Genomic DNA, 23,165 nt, shown 5'->3' with positions numbered 1-23,165 from the left:
TGTGTGTTGGTGCCGCGTAGTGAAATTATATTAGCATATTATTTCATATAATAATTGTTATTATATCAGAACATAATCGACAGGTAGAATGTATTATTGCTTTGGAGGGCACTCCGCAACATTTTAACAAATTTGGCACGACGTTTTCGCTTTGTTGCGACCGGCATCATCAGGCAGGTGACATAAATTATTTCTGGAAATAAATTGGCACGTTTGTTCACAACTTTATGAATTGACACACATTTTTCTATCGCGATCTAACCCAAGCATCAATGGTGAATAATTTGTCGCAAAAGCCTGTTACATTTATTCACATGCCAATTTAAAAACTGGTCATCACAAAACGTGTTTTAAAATGTAACTCAAGGCCCCATTTGTGTAAAGTCGTTCCACGTTGCTATGAAGGGCCATTGCCCGAAACCTCGCCTGCACATGCGTTTTTATTTCAGGCCACAGCGTTAAATATGTATTATAGCACCGTTCCAGTTGTATAATACAATGTACGGTCTACTGTATTTTACACAAAGCAAAACCATGTCATCCCCATCACCCATGGTCAATCCACTGCTGGATGAAGGCCTCTCCTACAACTGCAGCCATCTCTCGCGATCCTGAGTTTTGTCACATGGCACCTGCACACGAGATTACATCGCTCCCATCATCCCCGGTCGACGTTTTATCTCGCGAGAGTTCCATTCAATCGCCGCCACACCCGTCATTATTATTAACCATGTGTAACTTGACGCCCTGCGTTATGGCATAAGACAATAGTTACAGTCTGAATATACACTGCAACGTTTGTGACTCTTGAAACTTGAAAAATGTGAAGTGAGTAATAAGTGACACGTGCGGTCTCCAGTTGGAGTTTAAGTGCCACGTGCTCCCATTGCATCTCGCTGCTCCCCCACGTCCCCCTCCCCACCACCCCCTACCACCCTCCACGTCCCCCCTCCCCACCACCCCCCCACCTCCCACCACGTCCCCCTCCCCACCACCCCCCACCACCCCCACCTCCACCACCTCCCCAGCACCCCCCAGCAGTCCCACGTCCCCCCCACCACGTCCCCTCCCCCACCACGTCCCCCCCACTTCCCCAGCACCCCCAACCACCCCCCACGTCCCCCCACCTCCACCCCTCCACCACATTCCCCCCCACCACCCCCACTACGTCCCCCCCCCACCACCCCCACCTCCACCCACCACGTCCCCCCCACCACCAACCACCCCCCACCACGTCCCCCCCCCACAATCCCCCCCATTGTTTTTCTCAGTGCACACGCGCGCTGGATCATCGATCCCCTTGCTCTGATTGGCTACTCAGGCGTCACGTCTCTCGGTCTTGTCCAATCGGATGTAACACGCCCGAGCCGGACACGCGCCTCTCTGACCAATCAGAAGGCGAGCTCGCCTTATGCGCTCTAGGGAATGTAACGCCGATCGTCGGCCTCTATCACAGCTCAAGGTAACGCCGCTTCGTTATCCGCTTTAAATGTCTCGACTGTTTAGAGGTTTTCACCATAACAACAACAACAAATACAACGTTAAACTTAACGCGCAGTTACCGTTCAGCAGGTGTGTATCATGCCAGTGGTTTCCGTCAACTGGTGACTCATTAAAGTTCGGCGTTATCGTCAAAAATCGGCTGCCGGACGGTGTTGGGGATGTACTTGGCCCCGGCACTGGAATGTAGAATCTCCGTCATTTGCCACTCGGCCCCGCGCTCTACATGCTTGGTACTGGCACGGCGGTGCTATGCGGCGTGTCTAAAAATCACAGCACGCCATGACCGCGTTAGTAGCAGCAGCAGCATCAGCAGCAGCAGACTTTGATCTCTCCACTGCTGGATGAGGGCCTGCACACACGCGGTGCCCTTCCTGACCTACGTACCTCAACCACGCTGGTCAGTGCGGGCAACATCGACGTGGGAGCCTAGGAGTACACACCAACAGTGGAGTTGTGCTGCACTGACCACGTTGTAGCCCCACAGCCTGTAACGTCTGATATATGGGGATATGCATATACTGTACTGTACTGTAGTACAGTATTCATGTGAATGTGTGTTTATGTTTACTTTAAGTGAAGTGTTAGTTGTAACCCATGCACAGTAGTCTGGTTGTGTGCGTGAGTGTGGGGAGCGGTGGTGCAGCGGTTAGCGCGCTGTGCGTGTGGGGAGCGGTGGTGCAGTGGTTAGCGCACTGTGTGCGTGTGTGGGGAGCGGTGGTGCAGTGGTTAGTGCGCCGTGTGTGCGTGTGGGGAGCGGTGGTGCAATGGTTAGCGCGCTGCGCTACAAACCTGGGGAACAGAGTTCGATTCCTGTTCATGGCTATCAACACCGGTGACGATTATCTGAACCGGCCCAGGGCCTCCCCTAGGTTGACTGACCCTCAAACGAGTACCTTATGCGGTGCGTAGTAAGCATCGCCACTGGGGAGACAAAGGCGGCCGGGTGTGGTACGGGCCATCCACCTCCTCGTGTGCCGTGCCGGCCTTCATAGGTGCTACTCGCTAACAGCACTTGCCCCTACAGTCTGTGAAGGCTACACCGGGGGGTCTTTGTGTAGTCTATGTGCACAGGATGTTCATAATCATGCCGTGTACCTGTACGCAACTGATTGTCAATGGTATGTAAATAATCGTGTATGAAAGTGCAACATGTAATATGCAAACCATATACTGTAATGCGAATTTGTATTTATACACTGTACACAACGGATTTAAGCAAGTAATAACATTTTGTATTGTTACTGAGCGAAAAGGTATACAGTATTTGCACGTTTAGACCGTGTTAAGGTCTAAAGAGTAAGGGCCTTACTGGTAGTAGGTAGGGTTAGGTGGTTGGTAATGTCAGAGGTGGGACTGTACAGGTTAGCAGAGGTTAGCAGAGGTTAAGTCTTGCTTGAACGCTATGATGTATGTTGGTTTTGAACCTCAAGAGGGCTCGTCTGTGATTGTGAGATAATATAGTTGGACATGGTCAGATCACGTCCTGTGCATATTAAACGTTCTACTGACTGGTTTAGCGAGGTTGTCAATGAAGAGTCTGCCAGAATTATCTTTGTGTTTCACCTGCATCCGTGAACAGGATATTTTCTGGCAGGAGATGCAGTATAGCACATTGGTTTTGGTCAACATGTAAAGTCACGTCTCGCGTGAAAATGTTCCCTTGGTCACGTACACCAAGATGAGACTGGTCATACGGGTGCAAGTATTGCAGTGGCAGTAGTGGCAAGATCTTGTTCTTGGTTCTCTAACTGTGAAGAGAGCAATGCTGACCAAACGCTATGTAGTTTAGGCGGAAGGGACATATGGGTTCGTTTGAGAATGTCACCACATTGTCCTGTAAGGTAAAGAAGTTGGCGATTGGTTCGTGGATGGCAGTTGACACTGGATGGCACGTGAGGGTGAGAGTTAATGCTGTGTTTCATATTTACAAATAAAATACTGTGGAATTTTGCACAGAATGCTGTAAACTGGCAGAGTGTCAGAGCAAGGCTTTGTGTGGCACAGCTCAGCCAAACGGCTAGTGAGGCAGCGTCACCACTTTTGTTTCAGCATCTTAGGTCACAAGCGAACCCTTTTTCCTCTCACAGATAAAGCAGTGAAGAGTGCCTGGTTTCGTCAGCTTGGCTGCCAGGCGCCAGCGGGTCAGGATGGACAAGCTGGCGGCCAGCCTGGTCGGGGGTTCTGGGGGCGGCACGGGAGGTGGTGCAGCTCCGATGAACCGACGCCAGCTGCAGGAGCTGGTCGACAACCAACGGGGGCAGCTGGAGCGCTACCAGACACGGCTGCGTGATGTGGTGCGTGCCTACCGCGGCCTGGCGAAAGAGAAGGAGGCGCTGGAGGCATCGCTCACAGCACTCAGCGCTTCCCAGCGCGCTCGCCAGCGCTCCCAAGCGCCCTCGGCTCCCTTCAGTAAGTGCGTCCGTTTCCCTTACGTAAGTCCAAACGTTAGGTTGCATGTGGTCTGCATATGCAGACGGAAGCAGGTTTGCTTGCTATGCCGTCAGAACATTAAAGCGGCGAGATGCAGTGCTCATCACCACAGTGCCGAGATTCATATTTAAATCCTTCCAATAAAATCTGTGGTTTAGTGGTTAGGACACTCACTCTTAGAGCCAGTCTGTATGGAGTTGATGGCGTGGTTTCTATAGCCATCTGGACATTTTACCAAGAATCATTACAGAAGAGTATTTGCATACAAGGGCCTGTAATGTTGAAGGAGCCTTGTGACTTAGATTGCTAATCCCATGTGAGAACACCACACCAGGATTGCTGAGATACGAATCTCATTTTCATCTTAGATAAAATCAGCTTATCAAGTGTAGTGAGTCAATGCTTCCCATTCATGCATGACAATACAAGAAAGCTTCATGCTAAATTTAGTTTTCCCTTTGGTGTACTATAGCACTGAGGACTCAAAATCTCATTTGACTGGCATGCGACAAATAAAAGTGTACCCCGAGTGTGGATAAAGTGACTTCAGAAATGAATCCGTGACAATCTTCTGGGGCCATTAAATCACATTACATGGTGTTGCTGTGCTCTTTGTCAGTGGTCCAACTGGAATTCCTTCTTCTGGTGACAATACTCCATTTGCACAATTGGAATATAATAGGGTGGTGGAAACAAAAGAACAATAATCCCAGTAACATCATGTAGCCCAGTGTCCTTGGCTAAATCTCATACTTCATATAAACAGACAAAATTGTATCATACTATAATAATCCGTCTTTATGCAAATTGTAATTACTTGAAGTCTCCTTTTCAAAAGACAAACTCTTAATGGTCAAATAATCATCATCGTCTGCCAGGATTAATCCGCTACTGGATGAAAACCTTCCCAAACCATTGCCATCTCTCACAAGTCTACATTGTAATCACCTCGCACCATTGCTCCATCTTAATGGTCGACATTCTCTGAGATACGTTATATTCTTTGGCTGCCACTCCGTCATAAGTCTTGGCTCTCGGGGGGGGGGGTGGGGGGGGGTGGGGGTCAAATCACAGACGTTAAAGTTGCCGTCCTGACTCCTGACCAACAGACGCGGGCAGCGAGGACGGGCTGTCGGTGCGAAGCGACGGGAGCACCGAGACGGGTGACAGTGGGGAGACGGGGGCGAGCTGCGGCACGGACGGCAGCACCACGGGTCTGGGAGAAGCCTCCTGTGCGGGTGGAGCTTCGGAATCGAGCACGTCCGTGGACAGAGGTGGCGAAAGGACCAATGGAAAGGAAGAGTCCGTGGGCTCTGGGAATGAAGAAAATGATGATACTCGTGAGTGTGAATTTGCATATTGGTGTGTGTGTGTGTGCGCGCGTTTGTGGTTGGGTAGTGGCTTTTACAGTGTATGTTGAGCTTGTTGACACCGGTAAAAATTTTAGCCAAAATTGGTATCTGGAGATGTTAGGTGCCGTCCATAAATGATGTCACGCACCTGGGGGGGGGGGGGGGGTGGTCATACATTTGTGATGATGTGTGACTAGGGGAGGTTTGAGAAATGTGACGTCACATCAAAATGCACAACTTTAAATAAATATGGACAACACGTTGTACTTAATTAATAGACTTTTTAATAAATGTTTTCTTCTACAACATTAGAGTGCAGTGCCACATAAAATACGCACTACAATGACAATAGTTTAAAGCGATTTGAAGCATGTTTTTTTTTTGGGGGGGGGGCAGAGCTTTGTGACGTCATATTTTAGGGGGGGGGGTCTGACTTTTTGTGACGCCGCGTGACGAGGGGGGGGGGTCAAAAATCGTGTGATGTCATTTATGGACGGCCACTTGGGGGCACTTACACCTACGCTCATGGTGTGTGAACATCACAAAAAAGCTGGCCACCACCACCACCACATCATGTGCTATGTTGGCCTGAAGTGCTCGTTAACAGCGCTTGCTCTAAACTTTCTGCCTGGCTGTATAGGAGATCTTCGTCTGTATGTGTGGGTGATTACGTCATGATTGATGCACTGCACTATGAGCCGAGCAACCCAGATTAGAATCCGGGCTGTGCAAACCACCTCCACTGGTTTGGCACCATTGATATTCAGGGTTTGTATCCAGGCAACCAGCTTTGACTAAGTGTAGATATTTTAAACTTTATGATGTTTCTCCAGTAACTGAATATTTAGAAGCTCCCAGTAGGTGGAGCGAAATGTCGGATGTCATGCCGAACAACACGCGGTACAACCCAAAAACGCATCGGGGAACTCAAACTATTCCGTCACTATTATTGGTCTGTTTCGTATGTCTGTGTGCAATCGTAGGCGCTGGCGAGTTAGAGCAGTCGCATCTGACCACTCTGACATCCGCACTGGCCACGGTCACACAGGAGAAGTCTCGCATGGAGGCCGCCTACCAGGCTGAGAAGAGACGCTTGCGCCAGGTCAGAGACGGAAGCCGAAAGGACATGATGTCAATGTGACCTCGCGCGGGTAGATTAACGACAGCAATCTTCATTTCATTCCAACTCCTTCACCCTTGTTATCGCATCCATTCGCATGTAATTTTGTAAAGCAGTTGGTCACATATTATGATACATCATTCTAGTTAAGACTTTATTTGATCATTTCGCATCGTTTAACAATTATCTGGCTGTGTAACGTAATAGTTGGACCGCCATTCACATTCACGATTCACATTAGAAAATCCCAGTTGGAGGTTTGAAAATCCATTAATCTCACGATATCATTGGGCACCACATTTTAGTGAGTGAAAAGTGGTTGTTCCACGAACAGACTCGCCATCACCATAGGAACATACAATTTCTAATTCACAGTGCGTGTAGGAGTGCATAACATCACCCCATCTTCAATGCAATCCGAGCAGACAAATTATTCCAAGCCCTGAACTGTATTTGGCGGAGTTAAGTACGAACTTTCCCCTGAAATCGGTTGACTTTTGCTGTATGACAATTCGTGCTGGCACTTGACTGCAGTTAGCACCCTGTAGGCTTTGAAACGGATCCTTCCACGTTGTTTAGCTTGACGTGGGAACCACTTTGACTTTCTCTGTCGGCTGCGCCTCTGCGTGTGCAGGAGATGGAAGATGCGAGCGGGCGGGCGGAGGAGGAGCGTGCGCGGCAGGCGAACGAGGCGCGGAGGCTCGCCGAGCAGCTTGCCGAGGCTCGCGCCCGCGTGCTGGCTCAACAGCGGGAGAGGGAGCAGGTTCGTGCGAGGGACGGCTGCCGCATTCGTTTCGGGTGCGAGCGAATTGTGAAGGGCGCTGTGCGAGATGCCTCTTGCCCGTCAGAGTCAGGGGCACAGCCTCCCGTGCGGCAGTAGGGGATGTCCAGACACCCCCAGGAGTTTTTAGATATGGCGAAGAGACGCTCACAAAAGCTTCACGGTATTTTTGAGCCCCCATTGAACTCCCTTCAGCAAGGTGACATAACTGCTGATTGTCCTGATGACAGAACCTTTGAGTAGACAGTAGCGCTCGAACAGTACGCTTCGTTCTAGATTTGAAGCTTTCGTGACTGCAAGGATTCATACTCTTAGGTTTTTTTCGGTAAAGTCACGTAGGTAAAAATTAAAATTAATAAAAGTAAAATTCAAATCACGACTTTTCGGAGGCAACACAAGCTTCCGTCTTCAGGTGGAACCGTCACAGCATGATTGCTGTATCAAGTAAGAGAAATTCTAAGAGACCCGTCCTTGTATATATACTGGTTGAGAGGGGGAGGAGCCAAGGTAGGCACCTGGATCGGAGTTTTGTATTATTATTGTGAAGTTGGTGCGGCTGAGGCTGCTGCTAGGAATTTTTTTATTTACTTTACTTTTATTAATTAAAATTTTTACCTATGTGACTTTCCCGAAAAAACCTAAGAGTATAGTACGCTTCGTACTGAATCAGTAGCCTGCAATTGCGTAGATGGTAATATAACCATAGTGTAGCAGAACTCGTATGCGTGATGAAGTGTGGGGTTAAGTTCATGCATTCTTCCTGTTATCTAACCAGTAACTGCTGGGAACCATTCTTAAGTGTGGCGGCGCCGCTACCCCAGTGCTATGCTGACGTCGCTGTGTGCTGTGCTGTTTGCTGCGTGCGGTCTTCAGGAGCAGGCTGACCATGGCGCCATGCTTCGCGAGCTGCAGAGGCTTCTGGCGGAGGAGCGTGCCCGCTCCAACAACAAGGAGGCCGCCCTTGAAGAGGCCAAGTCCGCACAGGTGCGAACCGACGGTTCGATTCCCCGTGCTGCCCGTTCTGAGTAGCGGTCCCTGACTTGACTCGCCAGCCCTCCGGGAGTCGATAGCGTGAGTAACACTCAATGGTGGTTTTACTGTCATGTGTCTGGCCCTGGTAGTTACGTGGAATTCCCATCGCTGCATCAGGACAGCCAGTGGGGATGCGCACCGCCAGATTGCTTGACTGAGCAGGGAGTCACTTTTGCTTTTAGCTGTAAAGGGAATTTAACGAAGCCTATTTTATGCTTAAAAGTGTCAATTAAAAACCCTGTAATGTCATTTGCAAGAATAGGCCATCCTGTATCGGAGTATTTGGCCAAAACTCGTATGTTAATTTGATCTGCGACTGAATTTTGGATCAGTTTAATCACTGGAGATGAGCACTGCCTTGTGCTGATTTGAGTATTTGGAGAAAGACCACCATGCATATGGATGGACAACACTCGAGGGTCCACACAGATGGATTGACAAACTCATTTGCTGTACTGATGTCTCCTGACCACCTTGTAGCCCAGCACTGTTGGCTGTTGTGCAAATCTACATTTCCATCAACCTATGTCACCGAAGTGCTGGGTTAAAGGCACGTGTCATTCTACTTGGTAAGTGGCCGTGTGTTTGCCAACGCCGGTTGACATGCCAATCCATGTCCCCCCCCCTACGGCTAGGTGTCACGTCAAGGTGCGGAGTGATGCCAAGTGGCGATTTGAAGCGTGTCCAGCGAGCAGGCCTCAATCACCCCTGGCTATGCCAGATCGAGATGGACGCGGACCTCTCTGCGTTACGACCCTCTGTCGGTCAACCGTAACCGTCGTAGTTATTGCTCGAACAAATTCCTGGGCGTTTATCCGGATGTGCGCCCGCTACGCAGGCGAGCGTGGGCTCGGAGGAGGTGGCGTCACACCGAGCCACTCTCTCACGGCTCGAGCGGGAGCTGGAGGCCACGCGGGCGCAGCTCACGCAGTCCGAGGAGCAGCTGAGACGCGCCGTGTCCGCCGAGGAGCGGGCGCGCAAACAGGCGGGAGAGGAGGCCGCCCGCTTTGGAGCGCAGCTGCAACTGCAAGCGACTCAGGTACCAGCCGGCCGCATGTGGAACAAACGCGAACCACAGTAGAGCTTCATTCATTGGTCCAAGAGAGCCTCATCAGTCTCAAGACTCTCTCAGGAGGGTCCTGCTTAGGATGGTTGATCAATTACATGTTAAGTATTTTTTTGTATGTCGGCTAAAACCGGAATCTACAGAGTAGCTGGGTGGCTCAGAGGGTTAATGTCACGTCAGAGCATGGAGTCATGCCTGGTCTTATTTCTAATTAATGAAGCTTGTAACTCATAATATACATCACAGGGCACGTTACCGAGGATGTGTGGCCTGTAAAATACAAACTTTTGTCATATCCTGCACAATAACTAATCGACGAATGAGCGATGACATGGCCCCGTGGTCGTGCATTGGCCGCTTGTAGTCGAGGTTCAAATCCAGCAGGCTGCTCTGATTTTTACTGCGGTTGTAGGAACCGTAATAATAATAATAATCACCATCCAATTCACACTGGACATGAAAGATCCCCTGACAAGAGTAGGTCATTGTGTGCCAGTGTCAGGGTCCAACTTTGCCAAATTAGAAAATTATGTAGAAATTACTGCATAATTGGGATTATGCATAACAATCAATGCCTCGTACTAGTAGTCTTCATGCCCCGTGTCACTCTTGCAAATGAGATTATCCTGTTCTCCTAAGTTCTCAACTGGTTAAACTAAACAAACTTGAATCTTGAAGGGGGCATCCACAAACACGTCCACTGGGCAACGAAAGTTATGAGATGCAGTCGCGTATTGTTAAGTTTGCAGCCTTGAAATGTCTTGCTCACGACACAGGGAGCTACAGAGAGCTCCTCTACAGGGTATTTTTGGCCAACTCTTCCACCCTGGCTAGACATTTTGGAAGAGGTGGGAGTACCCACACTTTATCCCGCTACGCGTGACCTGCGGTGTTGCCATTTACACTGCAGGTCACATTTCGACGCTTGACCGATTAGCATGGTTGGTTACGTACGGTACAAAGTAAATTCGATATACATACATACAGTAAAATCTTTTGTTTTGCATTGCATTTTTGTTTTTCAAAACAAATGCGTCTATTTGGTGCTCTCATGCTCTCGTATTCCCCTGGTGGTGGCTGCAGGCCAGAGGTCGCAATCGGGTACCCGATACCCGTACCCTACCCGATACCCGGCTACCCGTACCCGGCCGGGTACGGGTACCCGTTTGCGACCCTGGTGCGGCCGGGTACGGGTAGGCCGTGAGTCACTGGTGAGTGACCGTTTGTCACTCATTTCCCAACGTCTTGTCTCTTCTCACAATTCAAGTTCCTAGAATCAACCAACCCACGCCTGCAACATGGCTTCATCCCAGAGGTCGCAATCGGGTACCCGTACCCGATACCCAGCCGGGTACGGGTAGCCGGGTATCGGGTAGGGTACGGGTACCCGTTTGCGACCCTGGTGCGGCCGGGTACGGGTAAGGAATCAAAACCCGTTTGCGACCTCTGCTGCAGGCGCTGGAGGCCGAGGCCGCGCTGCGGGCGCGTGCCGGGTGCAGCGAGGAGCGCGCCGCGGGACTGGAGGAGCGGATCGGCGAGATCTCGGCGGCGCTGGGTGCGACGGCGCGCGAGCGCCAGCGCGACCAGGAGACGGCCGCCCGCCTGCGCGACTCCGTCTCTCGCCTGGCGCAGCAGAACGCTGCCCTCGCTGCCGCGCTCGCCAGCACTAGCGGCAGCGCGTCGCTCCGTGATGCCGAGCCCGCGTGTGGAGTGAAGGCGGAGGAGCCTGCAGCGTCGTCCACTGGAGGTTCTGCGGACATTTCGTCGACTGATGCCGATGGATCGTTGCTCGGTTCAGGTTCGGGTGAATTGTTTACTGTGGTATTGTTTCTGGTCTTATTGTGCTTCCAGGGCTATAACCAAATGATCGCGAATGCACCAGATTTAATGAGATTTCGGAAGTGGGAGCCATGGGGGCGAGGTGTTAATTACCTCGCCTCATATACAGGAGGTCGTGGGTTCGATCCTAACCCTGACGCCTGTATTTTGGAGTTTGCATGTTCTCCCCGTGGTTGCACGTTTCTGTGTGCCTTCCGTTATAGATGTTTGTCACATGACAGTCAAACCAATATTGTCAATTCTCAGAGCTGGAACTTTATCAATCTATGTCAAAACCCAAAATGTATTTTTTTGCGTACTTGTTGCTGATTCGGCTAAGACCATCAACTTTTTACGGTTGAGAATCTGGTTTAATTATGGGTGGCTGCCTAGCTTTAAACCCAGGATCTCAGTGGTGCCAGCCCGGTGCTCTTGTCATCTGAGCCAAACGGCCCCCTCAATTCCGGCTCAAAGGGGCTGTTTCCCCGCTGCAGGACGGGCGTTGAAAGCTGTTGGCCACGGAGGGGCACAATCCGCGCGGCACCCGGACGTCGCCTCGCTGGAGCAGGAGCTCGCCAGGGTGCAGGCCCTCCTCGCGTCGGCACGCGGCCACGACCGCGCCGCCAACACCGGCATGAAAAGCGTCGACGGCGATGACGGCGGCGGCAGCGCTGACGACGAGGACGCCAACAACGACGCCGACGACGCCATGCAGCACCCGCTCACCGACTGCGAGAAGGCGTCCGTCCTGGGCCTCCAGGAGGCGGCGCGGAGGCTGCGCGGCACCTCGACGCGCGGCTGGGGCCGCTCTCTCGGTGACAAGAGCGAGGTCGCCGAGCTGGGGCGGCAGCTGGCGGAGCTGAGCGAGCGGTACGCCGCCCTGCGCTCTCACTGCCAGGTAGGGGTGGGTGGGTGGGTGCAGGCGCCGACTTCACCACGTCAAATCTCTAATCAGGGGGGGTCATGGTGGTGCAGTCAAGGGATGGCTCCCTACTGGTCAACTTATGTTATGTATGCCGATGATTTGGTCATTGCTGCTTACTCAGAGGAGGAGTTGGAGGCGCTGCAGCTGAACCTGGAGCGTACCACTAAGAGGTGGGGCCTTACCATCAGCCCCACCAAAACTAAGCACCTGTCTGGGTATTTTTTACCATCATACACTCCACCCCCACAACTCCCATTTGGCGATGGGGCAGTTTTGGAGAGAGTGTAGAGTTTCCCATACCTGGGCATTGTGCTCATGACCGGCTCCGGTTTGACAGCAGAGGTCTCACTCCGAATCAGTCGAGCGGTATTATCTTTTCATCAGTTGCGTAACGCTCCACATGAAGCTTCAGGTCTTCTTGGCCACAGTCATGCCCTTCCTTCTCTATGCTTGCGAAACGTGGACCCCCCTAATGGAACATCTTCGCCGCTTAGAAACTTAGGCTGGCCTGCCTACGATCCATCCTGGGATTAACCAGGCTGGATTAGTCCCCATCGGTGAGCTCCTCCGGCAGGCAAGGCTGCGTTGGCTGGGTCATGTAGCCCGCATGCCCCGCTATCTCGTGCCTAAACAGCTTTTGTTCTGCCGGATAGAGGGGGCTAAATGGGCGTGGCACAGGCGAGAGAAGAGATGGAGTGATGTGGTACAAGAGGATGTGGAGCTGAGTGGACTTGGAACAGCGTTGTCAAGATCGTCCTCTGTGGAGGAGGCTCATGAAGGACGCTACTGGGCAGAGGAGCGACGCTCACAACAACAAGCGGAGCGCCGGGTGACTAAAACACAGCAAGTTGGCACAGTAGGGGGCACAAGTGGTGCATCGGCCAGTCATCTCAGTCAGTCGACCCATGACACTTGGGTCTGCCCCGTGACCTCCTGCCAGCGGGCATTCGACACTTCATGTGGCCTCAATGTGCACATAGCCTGGCACAAGCGCCGTGGTGACGTCACCGCTACATAGTGGCGAATGGCGGTTGTTGTGGGTGTTTTGTTCATACCATAAACATAAAGATCACGGTAACGTGATTTTCAGAAGTAAATTCCACTGGCTGACCTATGGGGAGCTATGGTTAACTTCTGATACCACTTGTCATTGATGTTAGCCCTGGCCAGGAATCCTACTCTAGTCGCCAGGTTCACAGTGCTTTGTATGATCCATTGTATCACCACTCCCATACCAAAGACAAAGATTCCCCCATGTAGATTCGACATACTGTCAGGGCAAGTTCTGTTTGCAAGCATCTATGCAAACCGACCTAAGTGAGGCCTTAGACCTGTTTCAGATAATCGTCACTGGTGTTGGCCGTGAGCAGGAATCGAACTTGTGTCGCCAGGTTAATAGCGCAGCGCGCCAACCGCTACGCTACCACTCCCCACATTCTCATGCACACAAAGATCAACAAAGATCCCCCGTATAGCCTTAACAGACTGTAGGGACAAGTGCTGTTAGCGAGCACCTATGAAGGCCGGAACGGTACACGAGGGGGTGGGTGGCCAGCACCACGCCCGACCGCCTTTGTCTCCCTAGCGGCGATGTTTACACACCGCACCAGGTACTCATTTGAGGCTGAGTCGACCTAAGGGAGGCCCAGGACCGGTTCAGATAATCGTCACCGGTGTTTGCCGTGAGCGGGAATCGAACCCGGGTCGCCAGGTTCGTAGTGTAGCTCGCTAACCGCTACACTACCGCTCCCCTACACACACACACACACGTACACACACACATAAACACACCGTGAAGCTCACCTCCCCGTGCCTCCACAGGAGCTAGTGGGGCGGCATCGGCGGGAGGTGGAGGAGCTGCGCGCGGACGGCGCTCGCGAGCGCCAGCATGGGCAGCGCGAGCGCGACCTCGCCGAGGCGGCGTTTCATGAGCGAGTGCTGGCGCTGGAGAGCGAGATGCACCGGCAGCGTGACCGCTCGCTCGCCCTGCTGGCGGAGCGCGAGCACGAGATCCACGCGCTCCGGGCCGCGGCGCAGGCCGCGGGGGGCCGTGCCGAACCCCACGTGACGGCGTCAAACCACGGGTGAGGCCCCGCGGGCCCAGTGGCACCTATTTACTAAATATATTTTTTTCTACCAGGTAAGGTCACTGAGCTATTTGGATCTTTTTCAGAAGCGACCCGGCCACAAATGATAGCTCAACGAAGCGGCTCATCATCATTTGGAAATTTATAGCAGGCACTCTAAGTGTGGAGGGAAAAATCGGAGGACCCAGAGAAGAATCCACACGCCCACTGAGAGAACATGCAAACTCCAAATATACAGGTGTCATGGTTGGGATTGAACCCAAGGACCTCCTGTTTACCATCGTGCCACCATGGCGCCCCTAACATCTCACCTGGGTCCAGCTGTAGTGGAGAGTTTCATAGCTGAGCGTTTCACTCATTTTCGTGATTCACCAATCGTTACCTCCAATCGGAGTGGTCGCCACACGTCCAGTGACTTAGGGAAAGACCTCGGAGTAGATGCCGGGACACTGTTAGGGCCGACATTGGAGGTCACGTGTCTACTGCACAGCAGCTGAGGGATCTGGCCAAAGCTATAAAGCATTGGCGAGTTGTGTTGCCATCAGTGGCTTTGGCCATGATCATACCTCGATCTTGCCTCTCCAGATGGTTGGATAACAGGCGTGCAAAAGCCCGTCATGAGAGTAGGCAGGTCTGTTTTCTTACAAATTGTCACTGAGTCATGTAAATGCCTGTTAATGGATTACCAAAGCACACAATCTACGATAAATACAATCTTTTTAAATAACACTCTGATATTATTCGCAAGAGTCGGACATCTTACGTAATGGCAGTGCTACGAAATTGAAATGAAAAATAAAATATCTTCATTTATGGGAGAAATTATCTCATAGGTCAATGCAGCAGGAATGAACACCTTGTCCAAGTGTGATGTGTTTTAAGCAGTGAATGCTGTTCAATGGCCATTGTCTGGGCTGCAGGCCGGCGGAGGGCGGTGTTGACGGGCAGGAGGTGTCCGCGGCAGGGTTCTCGCACGAAGCATTGGAGCTACCGGCCCACAGCCAGGCCATGCTGCTGCACTACGTAGAGCAGCTGTCCCGGCGGTGAGAGCTCAGCACAGCACCCACTGTCGCATCGTGGACGCAGCACCCACAGCCACAGTGGAGGCACCACACACACAGACACAGCAGATACAGACACAGCAGATACAGACACAGCAAGGATGCAGCACACACAGACACGGCATAAACACAGCATGCAGTCGCAGCATGGACACAGCACCCACTGTCACATCGTGGATGCAGCACCCACAGCCACAGTAGAGGCACCACACACACAGACACAACATGGACACAGCAGATACAGACACAGCAAGGATGCAGCACACACAGACACGGCATGAACACAGCACCCACAGGAACAGGACAGGGGTTGCAGCTCAATACACAACGAACATGCATGGTGCGTAAGCAACCATGGTTAGCTTACAGCTCGTATAGAAACATGGCCACATATACTGAGAACATTGACGAAGCATGCAGCACACATACAAACCATGCATAAAGCATAGACAACTATAGGTTGCACACCGCACATGATGATATTGCTACAAATTACAACCTGTAACAACAACAACCGCCATTCGCCACTAAGTGGCGGTGACGTCACCACGATGGTTGTGCCAGGCTATGTGCACGTTAAGGCCATGTGAAGTGTCGAACGCCCGCTTGCAGGAGGCCACGGGACAGACCCAGGTGCCATGGGTTGATTGACTGAGATGACTGGCCCTCCGTTGTTGCTGGATAGTGACTGTCTCCAACTGCCCAGTAGCGTCCTTCACAAGACTCCTCCACCTTCAATGATTTACTACTAAACCACATTACAACCTATATATACAGACAACTATATAATTCACATCCTGTACATCACACGTACTTGCTTCATGTGTACATGTACTAACATAGCATCGTGCAATTGTACAACTCGAGCACTCACATACCTCATGTATATCAACACTGCTCTGATATCCAGTAGCATGCAGCATGCCTTCAAACCATACAATCATGTTAACATACACAGCACACATGTACAGCCCTCTGGCAACCCGACTGCTACATGAGAGCCCTCCCTATGCCGTGTGGGTAGCACGGGTTAGTTCGGGTTGGTGAAGGCCAAGGAGCATTGATGTGGGAGCCTAGAACAGTTCAATGCCCATAATGCAGCCCTGCACGTAACCAAATGTGCATCCATACCGTGATGCACATGCAACCACAGCAGCCGACGCCTTGACCCTCAACAACGCGCGACCGCATCGGCAACCACGCAAAGCAACTCTTGTCGTGCGTGCGCTTTAGGGAGGTGGAGATGGCCACGCTGCGTCGAGAGAAGAGAGACCTGGAAAGGAGTGTGAGGGCTCTCAGGGAGGAGATAGCTACGGCTCAAGAGAAGCACCAACAGGTAAATGCTCACACAAATATCCCACGAATATTAGCCCTAGCAGACTTTTGGGGCAAGTGCTGTTAGCGAGCACCTATCCATGCCTGCATGGCACACGAGAGGAGGTGGCTATGTTTACACATCGCACCAAGTACTCATTTGAGGCCGAGCTAACCTAGAGGAGGCCCAGGACCAGTTCAGATAATCGTCACTGGTATTGGCCATGAGCGGGAATCGAACTCGGGTCGCCGGGTTCGTAGCGCAGCACGCTAACCGCTACACTATCGCTCCCCACGAACGCACAAGACGCACACACTGGGTATCGTATTCTCACACGTGCACGCGCATTACCCCTCCCTACTCCCATCGCCCTTCAGGAGGTGCAGAGCCTGCGCGCCATGCTGGACGAGCGGGCGCGTGAGCGTGGCCGCGACGGTGCTAGCCTCGAGTACCTGAAGAACGTGGTCTACCGCTACCTGACGCTGGGCGACGCGCGCGGGAGGCAGCATGCGCTCAACGCCATCGCCGCTGTGCTGCACTTCAGCCCCGTGGAGCGGCAGGCGGTCGCGCTCAAGCACTCGTAGCGCTCGGAAGCGCCGGCGTTGCGTCTCCACGTGCGCGCGTGATTGCTCGCTCTTTCACATAGCAACAACAACAAACAAAGTGTGGTCTTCCGCGCGTGACTGCTTGTGCATTCACATTGCAGCAGCAACAACGACGACAACAAACCAAGAGTGGGTGAATGCACGTGTTCACATAGTAGCAGCAACAGCAAATCGAGTATGGTCTTCCACGTGTGAGTGCACACGTTTTCACAGATCAACAACAACAAACCAAGTATGGTCTTCTGCACGTGAATGCACACATGTTCACAGCGCAGAAACAACAACAACAACAAACCAAGTGTGGTGTTGTGATTCAGGCCACATGTTGAACATTTGAGCATTTCTTCTCTCAAGATTTCGCCAGGCCCTACAGTCGACGTCTTCAGGAGTTGAAGATGTGCAAGTACATGTCGCACACTGCTCTGGGTACCTTGGGAAATTCTTCTCGCAAGCTTGCGCCACACACTATTGCGGCTATCTTCAGGAGCTGAAGATGCGTAAGTACATGCCGCACTCTACCGCGAGCATCTTTCAGAAATGCTCTCAAGGTTTTGCCACGCACCGCTACGAGCACCTCCACCGTTTCTTCTCTCAAGCTTTCGTCCCGCCCTCCTGCGGGCAACTTCAGGAGTTTCTCTTCAGGAGTTGAAGATGCCCATAATCGTGCATGGAAAAAGCACGAGAACATTTTCTAACTCATGGCCTAACCCGGAAGACTACGCTTGGCTAACGAGTGTCTGCGGAAACCAACGTGCTAAACAAACGAGCGCTATTCACCACTAAGTGACGGTGATCTGACCACAGCTCTTGTGCTAGGTGCATGCGGTGCACTGTGAGGCCATCACGTGAAGTGTCGATGGCTCACTGTCAAAAGGTCACAGGACAGACACGTGTTATGCATGCACACAAAAAAAGATGAAGATCCCCCGTATAGCCTTAACAGACTGTTGGGACAAGTAACGTTAGCGAGCACCTATGAAGGCCGGTACAGCACACAAAGGGGTCGGTGGCCACTAAGTGGCGGTGATGTCACCACGGCAACTTGTGCCAGGCTAGGTGCACCGTGAGGCCATCTGAAGTGTCGAAGGCTCACCGACAGGAATTCACAGAACAGACCCTGGTGCCATGGATAGACTGACTAAGATGACTGGCAGATGTACCACCTGTGCTCCCGACTGTGCCAACTTAGTGTGTTTTAATTTCCCGGGGCTCTGCCCATTGTGAACGCCGCTCACAGGCCGATCTTGACACCGCTGGTATCAGTCATCAGCAAGACCAATCACCTCCATATCCTTCTGTACCACATCAGGCTGTCTCTTCAGTAGCCCGTGCCACGCCCATGTAGCCCAATCTATCTGGCCAAACAGAAGCTGCTTGGGCATTCAGTGGCTGGGCATGCAGGCAACATGACCCAGCTAATGCATCCTCGCTTGCCAGAGGAGCTCACTGATGGGACTGTGTCTAGATCTTTGAGCTCCTCGCACAATGCAGTGTGGTTAAACCCAGGATGGATCGTAGGCAGGCCAGCCTGAATGTTCCAAACCGGCATAGATGTTGCTTTAAATGGCTCCACGTTTTGCAAGCATAGACACACATGCACGCAATCGCTCTGAGACACACAAAGATCCACTTTTATAACTACACTGTTGGGGTAAGTGCTGTTATGAGTACCCATAGTGCAAGAAGCAGATGTGCCTCTAGCATAACATATTTGCCAACTTTGTCATCCTGGTGCTGTGTATGCACATTGCATCATATACTCATTTAGTATCGATTCAATTTCGGGGAGGCCCAGACACCATTTGCCACTGATGTTATCCCCGGCTGGGAATGGCATGCAGATCGTCTGGTTAATATTTCATTGCTCACATCACTGCACCACCGCTGCCCAAAAGGCACGCACATCAACACATGCATATGCACACGTGGATGCACGCACACAAGAATACAAGGCCAGTTTACACTCGCACACATTCATGTTACACGTACTCAACCAAATCTCACGATAGTTCACACACGCAGCTGATACCACAGAGAATAGTCGTAATATATTCCGGACAGACAAGAGCAACGGTGTGGAGAAAAAGTGTTTAGCACATTTTCATGCCAGCATAGAAATGTTTTTTACGTGACCCAAGTTTACACTTTGTAAATGTATCATTGGAAATAAGCATCTGTTCAGTTGTAATGCATTAGAGTTTCACACCCCATGTTATTACATCGGGGTTAACACCTCGCGTATAAAACTGCAAACTAATCTTGAAACTGCATGCGTTGTACACACGCACAACGCTGACAGGCAAACGTTAGCGGGCATCTGTTGAGGGCCGCTCTGACGTTGGAGCCAGAACCACAAGTTCTGATGTCCACACTTATAGGGGTTTTCCCCTTTTTTCTGGCAACAAAACTGATACCTTTTGCAAGGAATCATGCTTACATTAACCACAATACTTGCAGTCAAATGCAAACAAAAAACAATACTCTGATAATTTCTGCATTGTCTTTGAAACTGATTGGTCCACACCAGAGACAGCTTTCTTTGGAGCCTAGTCTCATGTGGTGTTCGACCAGATGACGCCATATGAGACGAGGCGCCAAAGAAAGCTGTCTCTGGTGTGGACCAATCAGTTTCAAAGACAATGCATAAATTATCAGAGTATTGTTTTTTGTTTGCATTTGACTGCAAGTATTGTGGTTAATGTAAGCATGATTCCTTGCAAAAGGTATCAGTTTTGTTGCCAGAAAAAAGGGGAAAACCCCTATTAGTATATTTTGGTACTGGCAAAAGAGGTCCCATGATGTCCACACTTGTCGAGAGAACTTCTTTTAGATCAAGTTGGCCACGAGGAAGCCGAGAGGCCAGGGTTTGATAGAAATTGTCACCAGGGTCGTGTGTGGCCAGGAATTTGACCCAGGTGGTCATGATTGGAGCACAGTGCTCAAACTTCTGCATTGTTGTAAAACACAAGAGGTTTTGACCGTTAATGTCATGCACGTGTGTGTATGAACCTTGCATTTCAAAACCTTAACTTTACAACTTTCTTCCTATTTAACGCTGAACTACGGTCGGGTCAGCGATTGTTAGTTTTAGGCCAACAGTTGGCACATGCTGCCCATATTTTCAGAATCAACAAATCTTGATTAGTTGATTCAGAAAAAACTTTATGTTTTTTGAAATAGTTGAATAAAAAAAATCAGAAAAGCCTCGATGAGTCTTCAGAACTTCCAGGAGGACCTTGATTGAGATGTTAGGCGGATTCCTTCGAGTATGTTTTAATGTACGTTGGAGGAATGCTATTTCCACCAAAGGGGAGCACTCAAGAATCCACACACGTGTGTTTTTCATGAGTGTCAGACCATGCTTTGTGTTCGTCAATGACAAGAGACTTTTTTTTTTTACTCCAAGGTTAAGGGACCAGATCCAACATTCTGTAATTAACTCTTCAAAAGGCACAACTGTGGCCCATTGAGCTATGTAGCTCTTTTTCAGAAGCGACCTGACCATAAATGAAGTGGCTTATCACGTGCGCACTTATGGTAGCCAAATCTTGTAAACGCATGTTTCTAAATGTGGAGGGAAAAACCGAAGGACCCTGAGAAAAATCCACACGACCACGTGGAGAACATGCAAACTGCAAATATACCGGCATCAGAGTCAGGATCGAACCCACGACCTACCAGGCGAGGGAGTTAACATCTCGGCACCACATCGCCTTCGCCACACACCACACATTAGGCGCGACTCGGTAAATGTACAGCACGTGCTTTATTTGTGTCCAGACTCAGCGCAACATTTGCTTCTCCCGTTATTAAAGCTCCACCGCACAGCGCTCAAAGAGTAACCGTTGTCTGGCTTTTTCCGTGGCTAGTTAACAACCACAGAACCGACTTTGTCGACGCAAAAAGAAACTCTCTGTCATTTGATTACTCTAGACATGTCAAGAGTTTCTTCTGATAAACCCATGTCCATCGGCGAGTTTTCACAATTGCCTTCCGACACTCGTTCTCTTAAAGGGAACCTTGCCTCATCTGTGGGTGTGTTCACCGGTTCCGCTTGATTCATACATTGTCCCAAGTGTTAGCTGTGACAGTGATGTTCCATTCGAAGTCATTAAGAAACACATTCGTACCTCTTAAGCGCACTGCCACCTTCTATTCACAGCCTTCGGTAAAATACAAACAGCCAACCTTCAAGTGCATTGTTGTAAATGCATCCGTCTTGAGCCTCTGAATCTGTACTCAGAACAGTCATGGAATTATGTTGATACATGCAGTGGCTTTTATGATTAAAAGTGGAATAATGAAACTGCGTCTTGATGTTAATTTCACAAGTATGTAACGATGTTTTCGTACGAGGATATATCGCCGGTTTTTAAATCTATAATAAAACTCGACAAAGTCATATGTGTTATGAATGCGCTGCTTGTAGACTTAAGCAGTCAAGATGAACAATTCGGTGCTTTGTGAATATAACCAGGCTTGCCACAGCAGCAATTGCCAACGGCGTGGAGACATTACGTACTTCACAAACTAACATGTGACGCACAAGTACATGTATACATACATACACACATATAGAGTGCGAGTGTTAGGTAGTTGGTGGCTAAAGACCGATTTTGTTAGACTGGAAATACACAACAGGCGTGATTGGTGAAACCTGTCATTACTACTTTACACAATTGCACGATAGAAGAAACACTAGTCTGAATTGCCTTACTTTTTGTAAAGCGATTTAACTTTTCATGATGATGATTATTATTACCCCACCTACACCCTTTGACATAATCGCCTGTACCGCTGTATCTTGACACACAGTGGCGTTAAGGGACTTAACGATCTTCTTGGTTCTTTCGGTAAAGTCACGTAGAAGGGAAATAATAAAGTCAAAAAAGTATTATTTATTTAATTTATTACTTTATTATTTCCCTTCTACGTGACTTTACCGAAAGAACCAAGAAGATGAATCCCTGCAGTCACGAAAGCTTTAAATCGGGACTTAACGATATTGCAATGTTTATCACAGGCGTATATGCTTTAAGCCTTGCGTGGCGGTCAAATTGTTCAGCGACGCGTTGTTAACGTGCCTTTAATTTAGCAACGTCACGTCAACAACGACAACCACCGCATGGGCACGGACCGCTAACGGAATTCGCTTCTCGGCTCGGCACAAAGTGACGGGTGACCAGCACCGCACCCGGCCGCTTCAACTCCTTCGCCGAGCAGCGGTGGAGTATTTCGTTTCGGGGCCAAGCGGCCCGACAGCCTGCCAGGTGAATCTCGGCAGTAACAACAAGAGGCTGGATCGGAACGTGGGTTTTGCTCAATCTCGAGCACAAGTTCTCAATTCGCGCACGCTGCCCGCTTGGCCGTATTCTACCATCGTCGCGACTTTCTCTACAGCTGCTCGAACCAACATTCGTCGTGAATGAAAACAGTTGCACTTCTCGTGGCAAATTTAACAAAAACGTATTGTGGGGGGGGGGGAATATGATGGCTCCATATTCTATGTAGAGTTATAAAGCGATAATAATGATCATTATTACTTTTCGATTTAAAGCTTTCGTGACTGCAGGGATTCATCTTCTTGGTTCTTTCGGTAAAGTCACGTAGAAGGGAAATAAAAAAAGAAAACAAAATAAAATGTTATGTTTAAAAAGAAAACAAAATACAATTTTATGTTTTATTTTATTATGCTTTATTTTTATTCTTTTATTGTTTCCCTTCTACGTGACCTTACCGAAAGAACCAAGAAGATCATTATTACTTGTTTGCACAAGAAAACTGGAGTCTCGAGACATTTTCAGGAGGATGCTGCTTGGGTTGTTTGACTTTGGAGGAAACAAAGGGCCCAGAACATCCACATTTGACAAATACTCAAGCTGTCCGACGTTCTCACGAGCGTGCACGCCTCGATACTAGCGCTGGGACGTTTAGTCGATACATTTGCGAAAAACTGATAGATTGCTTTTTTGTGACCGATTACTCGGGCCCATTTAACATTGGTGTCTACCCCACATCCCATCCCCTGAAGGCAGGAAACCCCCTACAAGCCACGCCCAGCGTGACGTCG

The 23,165-nt window shown here is 50.2% G+C and overlaps 1 protein-coding gene across 2 annotated transcripts; it reads left to right on the top strand.

Annotated features, from left to right (window-relative positions):
- Window positions 1-1,421: 1,421 nt before the first annotated feature.
- On the top strand, window positions 1,422-21,497 carry GCC1 (GRIP and coiled-coil domain containing 1). 2 transcript variants are annotated; one of them, XM_078598693.1, is made up of 13 exons: window positions 1,422-1,462; window positions 3,591-3,912; window positions 5,043-5,273; window positions 6,269-6,387; window positions 7,040-7,168; window positions 8,060-8,170; window positions 9,057-9,257; window positions 10,740-11,082; window positions 11,597-12,000; window positions 13,849-14,111; window positions 15,035-15,157; window positions 16,409-16,511; window positions 16,868-21,497. In XM_078598693.1, the coding sequence occupies exons 2-13, from the start codon at window positions 3,651-3,653 to the stop codon at window positions 17,072-17,074; spliced, it is 2,496 nt and encodes an 831-aa protein (XP_078454819.1). In that variant the 5' UTR covers window positions 1,422-1,462; window positions 3,591-3,650; the 3' UTR covers window positions 17,075-21,497. The 2 variants fall into 2 exon arrangements, with proteins under 2 accessions (XP_078454819.1, XP_078454820.1); XM_078598694.1 differs by having other exon boundaries at window positions 1,427-1,900.
- The last annotated feature ends 1,668 nt before the right edge of the window (window positions 21,498-23,165 follow it).

This window comes from Lampetra planeri, chromosome 11, assembly GCF_965212315.1.
Source record: "Lampetra planeri chromosome 11, kcLamPlan1.2.h2, whole genome shotgun sequence".
NCBI classification, from domain to species: Eukaryota; Metazoa; Chordata; class Hyperoartia; order Petromyzontiformes; family Petromyzontidae; genus Lampetra; species Lampetra planeri.
The sequence above is the reverse complement of the archived record's forward strand: the minus strand, read 5'-3'. Positions and strand labels throughout refer to the sequence as shown.